The 8,152-nt window shown below is 53.9% G+C and overlaps 1 protein-coding gene across 1 annotated transcript in view; it reads left to right on the forward strand.

The window, feature by feature from the left end:
- The window catches only part of IMPA2 (inositol monophosphatase 2), a 28,141-nt gene extending 21,180 nt beyond the window's left edge, over positions 1–6,961 (forward strand). Inside the window, exons 6-8 of the mRNA XM_082416455.1 lie at positions 4,466–4,574; positions 5,167–5,318; positions 6,472–6,961. Of these exons, the coding sequence (XP_082272581.1) occupies positions 4,466–4,574; positions 5,167–5,318; positions 6,472–6,587 (377 nt within the window). The 3' untranslated portion in view covers positions 6,588–6,961. The remainder of the gene's footprint in view (positions 1–4,465; positions 4,575–5,166; positions 5,319–6,471) is intronic.
- Positions 6,962–8,152: the final 1,191 nt, after the last annotated feature.

Genomic DNA, 8,152 nt, shown 5'->3' on the forward strand with positions numbered 1-8,152 from the left:
TGCCCACACTCGCACCCATCCCAGGCCCTCCGCCCACGGGCCTCCTTGCTCAAACACGCCGTCCACCCACCTCTGCAACACAGAACCCCAAGTCCGTCGGTGCTCATGTCCGAAAGCTCACTTGGGATTTTTTAAAAATTCTGACTCATAAAGTCCAGGGTGATGTTTTCAGCCCTGGTTGTCTTCTATTTGCCGGGTGACGAGGTTTCTACAGGAGGTGACGGAAGGCTCTCCTCAGCAGCATGGTCCTTAGGTGTCGTACAGACCTGGCTTCAAAGCCTGATTCTGACACCTTCCACATGTGACTTGTCAGCTCTGCCCCTGGAACCTCAGTGTTCACGTGGGCGGGAGGTGACGCTGATGACAGCTGTGAGGATCAAATTAAGTCCTACCCGCAGGGCACTCAGGGACGGCCTGGCGCTGGCGCCCAAAATGAGAGTCGTTATCAGAGAAGGAATTTGAATCTTCGCACAAGATCAACCAGCTATCAATTCTGGGATGCGTTTCTGGAGGAAGTGGTTGCTGAAACAGCCACCACTCATCTCCCTGCTTTCCTTGCCTTCTCTTTCCTGTGCTCCTTTCTGCAATGTCTTCAACTCACAAAAGCAAAGACCGCACTGCATAGCGGTAAAGGATTAGATGAGGCCAGAATTTCTTTGGTAGCTTTTTCTCAAAATTCTACCTTGCGGAACTGCAAACACATACAAAGGAGACAGAAAAAGTACAGTGAACCCACATGACCCATCACAGCCTGATGTCGCCCCCCTGCCCCCCACGGCCAACCCTGCTTCCTCCAAGCTCCCTGCCCCCACCACCCCAAACAACTCCCTGCTACAAACCCCAGACATAATGGCACTTTCTAGCCAGCATTTCAGTACGTATCTCTCTGTCACTTTCTCTTAAATCTTTTCCACCTTTTCCACCGATTTTTTAATTTTTAAAACTTTCCTCCTTTTCACCTTCCATGTCTTGTAAAGCATAATCTGTTGTGTTTATTTATTCTCGTTCCTTTAGCTTGACCTTCTTTTCTGAACTGTTTTCTTTCCTAATTCTTTCCTAGGTTCCCTCCCCTCTACTTTTGAGTGATGTTCTTCTTCCGTGGATTCTCCGTTTCTTTCACTTGCAGTTACTTCTGTTTTGTGGACAGGTCTTTCTGGAAATCTCTGATCGACTAGAGAGATGTTATTCTGCTCCCTATTCTCTTTTTTCTTATGATAATTGTGTATGGGATTCAAACATAATTCTTTTACATTCTTTCTAATTGAAAGAGCTCTGGAGGCCGGTGGTGTGATGGGGTGGGGGAGTGAACACTTTCCATCGTCTCGTGGCTCTAGGGCTCCCTCTTCTGCTGTGTTTGTGAAGTGCCTGCAAAGTTGGCCTCTTCCTTGGACGGTTGGCTCTGCCCCTCCCTCGCTGTTACCTGGATCTTCTCCCTCCTTTGCCCCAGATTCCCGTCCAGTGAATTTGGGGTTCACTCCCATGCGTTTCTGCTCAGTGGGTCCTGCCCTGAGAGTCCCTGGAAGGTCGGTTACGAGAGGTCGTAGTAGCTGTCAGGGGTTCGCCCGCCCACTTGCCCTCTGGGGCCTGGATATGCCCTTGTGGATGTAGGTTTTTGTAGATGGTTTTTGTCTGTGGTTTGTGTTTTGCTCTCCCAGCTGCTCTTTTTTTATCAGAGGGGATTTGGAAGAGGTTACATAGGTTTCCAGGGCAGCCTTCTCCAGGATTCTGAACAATACTTTTTTTTTTTCCAATTACTTATTTGTTTTTGAACATAATGTATTGAGGTGAAGGTCGCGTAACATGAAATTAGCTGTTGTAAAGTGAATAATTCAGTGGCATTACATTCCTGGCGCCCCGTGTTTGGGTGGCTCTGGGGTAACCCCTTCCCGTTGGTCACTCTCTGCCTCTCCCTCACAGCCCCCAACCTTTTTTCTGTCTAGTTCTGGGGTTTTCAGTGAAGTACAGCTAATACTACTTTTCGTGTGAGGAGCTCACGGTCTGCAAGGACCTGGAAGCCGAAGCACGTGTGTCACACACTCCAATCCGAGGCCATCACGGGAGCTGTACGCCCTGCGTCCATGCCCACACTTCAAGGCACAGTCACCTCTTTCCTGTGAGGATGTATTTCAGGGCAGACAGAGGACTTGCTTCTCTCACCTCTAAGTTGTAAAATCTCTCTCAAGACAACAGTGCTCTGATCCTCAACCAGAAAAAGGGTTTTCAAACTGTTGGAAGTCACGGACTATTTTTTTCACCCTAAAATTTGTTTATTGAAAGAGGATGCAGAGATGCCCTGCTTCAAAATCTATTTGATTTTTTTTATAGTGGTAAAATACATATAACATAATAATTGCCGTTTTAACCATTTTTAAGTGTACAATTCAGTGGCATTAATTACATTCACAATCTTGTGCATCCATTTCCTCTATTTCCAAATTGTTTATCGCTGCAAATAGAAACTCTGAACTCATTAAGCAATAGGTCCCCGTGCCCCCCACACACACCCATGAAGTCACAGAATATTTTAAATTATATATATATTAGTATTTGATTAAGAGCTAAACTGTTATGATAAAAATAGTTTGAAAGGTAATAAAAGTCATAGTAAGTCATAGTAATTGTGGAGAGCTAGTCAGAATTAATCATAATATAAGACAATATTAAGTAGAGGGGATTGTCATTTTTACCTTTGTTTCATTATCTGGGCAAAAGAAAACAATAGAAAGTATTTTGCCTCAGGTGGCAGAGTTCAGATGACTTCTTAACTGTCTGGGTTTCATTTAGGAAAAAACACCACTTGAGCAAGCATGAGGAAGAGTGGATACACTGCAGCTGGGGGGCGGGGGACACTGGGCACAGAGGTGTCTTCTCACAGATGAAAAACTACGGGAAGAAAGCCTTTCTTTGGCATCATCACCAGACAAGCTTGAGTCAAGGTCTGGGCCTCACGACCTCCTGCAGGTCACCCACTGCGCCTGGCCCTGTTGAGGTCTTTTTCTTCAAAACAAGTCTTTTTTCCATGGGAAGGTGCCCTCTCAGCTTGCAGCCCAGTGAGGGTGGGGTTGGGAGGTGAGCTCTGGAGGGTAGACTGGGTCCTGTCCCCAGAGATCCTGGAGCCGCTGCCCTGTGCCCCTCGTGTGGGTAGAGCCCGAGCCGCCACCAGACACACGGCAGGGCTGGTCGCTGGCCCAGCTGTGGTGCCAGGTCTCAGAAAGTCTTTACAGTATAAAATGAGAGCCTCCAGTGTGAGAAAAGGGGAAATGGTACAGACTCAGTGTCTCCTCCCAGTGGTCTGTCCCTGGTGGGAGGTGACTTTATAGGAGTCAGGCGGGATTGGGCCTGGGGAGTGAGGTTACCTATGGGCGTGTTTTTCCTCCACTTCATGGAGGGGCTTTGTTCTCTCAGCTGAACACACGGGAGTGGCTGATCCTGCCTGAACGGCGAGGCCTGACGAGACAGGACACTAGATCTGGATGTGATTGCGTGTGTGGCCAAGAGGGACAGTGCTATGACCCCCGCAGTGAGTCAGGCCCGGCCCACCTGCAGCCACTTTCCTGTGTCTGGTGGCCACGGCATCTACCCCCGATGCTGGGGGGTTACTCCCGAGGACCCCTTTCCAAAGACGTTGCTTAGCAGTCGCTTCCTCGGCAAGGATGACGTTTCCATCTTTGTCATCACGGCAGCTAGCGAAAAGCTTTTATTATTATTATTTTTTAAATTTATTTTCGGCTGCGTTGGGTCTCCATTGCTGCCCGCGCGGGCTTTTTCTAGTTGCGGCGAGCAGAGGCTACTCTTCGTTGCGGTGCGCGGGCTTCTCATTGCGGTGGCCTCTCTTGTTGCGGAGCACGGGCTCTAGGCACGCGTGCTCAGTAGTTGTGGCTTGCGGGCTCTAGGGCGCAGGCTCAGTAGTTTTGGTGCACAGGCTTAGTTGCCCTGCAGCATGTGGAATCTTAGTTCCCTGACCAGGGATCGAACCTGTGTCCCCTGCATTGGCAGGTGGATTCTTAACCACTGCACCACCAGGGAAGTCCCGAGAAAGGCTTTTAAAGGCAGATTTATTTGATGAGGCATTGTTTTTCCTCCAAACATGGGGCGTTCCCAGTTTGGAGTCACTTTGTTTTTATTTGTGACTGAATGATGCTAGTTTCATGAGCCACCAGACTCTTCCGAGTTCTTGCTGGTAAGCGTCCCTGAAAAGAGAGAACTGGGAGGTCTACCCCCCGACCCCTGCATCTGGGACTTTCTGGGGCCTGGGAGGTGAGATGGTCAGGGTGTGGCTTCGACTCTAGTCAGCACGTCCTTCCTTTCCCAGGCCAGAAACCTCTGCAGCATCAGCCACCCAGGGAGGACACTGAATTGAGCAAGAGCGGGAGGCGGGTTTGCAGTTCGCTTCGAGGAAAACCCCGACTGCTGGGTGAGAACTGAGCCTTGGTGTTTCTGACTTGGAGAAATTCTCTCCACACAGATCTCTCCAAGGCCCTGGTTCTGACAGAAATCGGGCCCAGACGAGACCCCACGACCCTGAAGCTGTTCCTGAGCAACATGGAGAGGCTGCTCCGTGCTGGGGCCCATGGGTACGCGCTCCCCTCCCAGAACTGGGACCCATGGGTGCATGTTCCCCCACCCTGGGACCCACGGGACGCCCAGGCCCCACGCACAGCTCCCAGGCTGCTCCCCGGGGCAGGAGCAGTGACACGCGAGCCAGCCCGGTCGCCAGCCGGGAGCTCGTGCAGCCCATGGGGGTGGGGTGGCAGGGGACCTGTGGGAGCCCATCTCAGCCCCTTGTGTGCCCAGAGCTCAGCACCCTTCGTGATGACAGTGACGCCCCCCCAGCCCAGTCTCCCCCGGGTCTGTGCTGTGACTGCGGCCACCCCAGATGGTTTAAATCTAAGATCGTTGAAGGTCCACAGAGTGAAAGTTGTGTCCTTCAGTTGCACCAGCCACACTTCAAGTGCCACGGCCTTGGGCTGGTGGCTTCTCGGTGCCGAGTGGTCCATCACCACAGAAAGTTCTATTGGACGGCACGGCTCTGGGCCCAGGGCTCAGAATCGAGCTTTTGGGAAGAGGCCCTGGGCTCTTGTTTAGCTCCTGGGGGTGCCCGCGGTGGAGGGGGCGGGCACTGGAGCAGAGCCATTCAGTGTGTTTCCCCTCCTCCATCTCCGCCAGGGTCCGCGTCATCGGCAGCTCCACCTTGGCGCTCTGCCACCTGGCCTCTGGCGCCGCCGATGCCTACTACCAGTTTGGCCTGCACTGTTGGGACCTGGCTGCAGCCACTGTCATCATCAGGGAAGCAGGCGGCGTGGTGATGGACACGTCAGGTGAGCTCGGGCCCTCAGCCCGCCCTCGTCCCCAGGGGTGCATCCCCAGGACAGATCCGCAATGCCCCAGACAGACAGGCCCCCTCCTCTGCTAACAGGGACATGTAGGGAGGGCAGTGGGCCAGGCCAGAAGGCCCCTCCCCCTTCCTGCCTCCAGGTGTGAAAATAGACCCAGGGTCAGGACGGGTGGCTGTGAGTGTTTTCTAAACACTCACTTCCCCGCCCCCGCCCCCCCCCCCCAGTCCACTGAGACCACAGAGCAGGCAGCATGCTCCCTGATCCAATGACGAGGATTTAGGGGATGGATCCTAGAGGTGACCTGTTCCTCTGTCTCAGAGTCACCGTGCCCAGTTACCGACCCCATGGGGGCGAGTCCTGCAGCGTCCCTGTCCCAGGGACGCCCATGGAGCCTCATCTGACATTGGGGTCCTCTGTGGAGCCCATCCTCCCCCAGCTTTAATCCAGAGCCTGTTGCGGAAACGCTGGGATCCGTTTAACTGCTGGCGCTGGCGGTGGGCCCTTCATCCCGTGATTGCTCCGTTTTTGCTCCTTCTCCTCGGGAGGCCCTAGTTGAGCTTCCGGGAGGGTGTGAAGTGAAGAGGGGTCAGCCTTGGGCATCGAAGCCAGGCAGGCCCGTCCCCGTTAAAGACGTGTTTGTCCTGGATGTGACCACGCGCGCACACACGCACGTGCGCGCACACACACACACGCACGCATGTGCACTGAGGTCTCCAGTGAGGCCTTTAGGCCTGTTCACACCTCCAGGAGGTCGAGGGCCTTCATCCTGCCCCAGATACCTGGTGCACAGAGCAGCCGCATCGAGGGGCCCATCAGAAAGGCCACCCCAGCACCCCCCACCCCCACCCCACCAAGGCCTCCTGGGTCCCTGGAGCCCCGTGCAGCGCGGAGTTTGAGAACTGCTCCCTGTCCTGACCTAACATCGTTTGAGCCTCGGCCCTGAACGCTGTACTTTAAGCCGCTTTCTCCCAGCGCAGCCTCAGGAGCTGCCGGTCCTTGCAGCCTGGATGGCACCCAGGTTGGGGCAGAGCGGGGCTGAGGCTCCACCCTTTGGGCTGGCTCAGCCTGAGTGCTGGGCTGTTGGGGGTCGTGCCACCCCCTCCCTAACCCAGACACCCTGTCCCTCTGTCCGCAGGCGGGCCGCTAGACCTCATGTCTTGCAGGGTGGTTGCTGCGGGCACACGGGAAATGGCGGTGCTCATAGCTCAGGCCCTACAGACGATTAACTACGGGCGGGACGATGAGAGGTGAGGGGAGCAGACAGGGCTGCCCCAGGATGGGGCCTTCCTGGGAGCCTGGAGCAAGAGTTCCTGATCCCCAAAGGAGCCATCGGGCTGGAGTCCGGGCTGTCTGGCTGAGCCCACGTCTTGGTGACTTTGGTGTCCAGTGGTTCCTCTCTGTAATCTCACGTAACCTTGTGTGGGTTGGTCCAGCCCTCCTACTGGGGCCGAAACCTGGATCTCACAGGACGTATGTATTGATACTGCAATGGCAATTTTTTTTCCAGAACGCAAATCTCAGGTAATAAGGCTTTTGAACTGCTGATAAAGCAGACTTGCTCTCAGCGACCTCCCCCGCCTCCGCCCAGGGTACTTCGGAATGCAATAAACCAAATGATGACTCTCTGCTTGTTTCCCTCCACAAGTGTGTCGCCTGTTTCCCCAAACGACCCCAAAAATCCACAGGCTCTTTAGGGAGGTTTGCATATGACAGCCCAGAGGTGACATGCTTGCTATCTGCCTGCTGTGGGTGATGAAAACGGCTTCAGTAATTATCACATCAGTATTTAAAATCCGAGACGTGGGTCAGACTGAAGAAAACCAAACCTCTAAAATGCTATTGTTTTTGTGATCAGTTTAACAAAGAAAAATATTTTCTGGGCCTTATTTTTTTCATCTTTAGGAGGAGGAATTACATATAAGAATAATTCTAATGACGATATTCACTGGCTGGCCACAGGTCTTTTCTGAAGTTTAAAAATCGAGAAAGTCAGTCTTAGGACAGAGGAAATTCCAGCCCACACTTAGCTTTCTCCCTCGTGTTCCTAATTTGCTGTCAACAATAATTAAAGAGTATTTAGAGCGGCCCCAGCACCTGCTGTCTCTGGCACCTAAACTCCAGGGCTCGGCCTGTGCAATGACCCAGGCACTTTCACCAAACCACACCCTGGAGAGCCCTCGGCAAGCCCACCGGCCCTGCTCCCCTCTGCGGACACTGCGGGGCCTCAGAGCCCATCACGCTGACTCCCCTGTGCCACCTGCTGCTCACAGGGCAGGTGCACTGGGCCCGCTCACACACCTGGTGGAGCCCAGGGGGCCTCCCAGGGGGTAATTCCCTCCCCAAGCCAATCCCCAGAGGCCTCACCTCCACCTCCCCTTGGGTTACTGATTGATACATTCACTGTCTTTAGGAAGTTTTCTGATCTGATCTGAATGGGGTGCCAGGTGATGTCCCGAGAGGTGCACAGGTAAAGGGCTCAGACACGTGAGGACTGGGGTCTCCTTTGGGACTAGGGGGTCTCATGCCTGCCGTGCATGAGGACCCACCTTTGATACCCACACGAGGACTGCAGGCTGCATGCAGGTGGGGAGGCTCAGCGGCCACTTGGTGCCCCTGCCACCCCTCGGGGCTCGAGTTTCCCCTGCACCCCGACCAGTGTCCGGCCCCTCGTTGACCCCCATTGAAGGCACACCGTCCTCCAGAGACCACCCCCCATGCTGGGACCCTTCAGCTTCTGTCTCGGCTCTGGCTTTCACCTGTGGGTCCGTGAATAACCAAGGAGGCTTCTGTGTGGTGGTATCAGGACTCAGATCCCT

The sequence above is a fragment of the Balaenoptera physalus genome (assembly GCF_965194825.1).
Source record: "Balaenoptera physalus genome assembly, chromosome: 12".
In the NCBI taxonomy this organism is placed as follows: domain Eukaryota; kingdom Metazoa; phylum Chordata; class Mammalia; order Artiodactyla; family Balaenopteridae; genus Balaenoptera; species Balaenoptera physalus.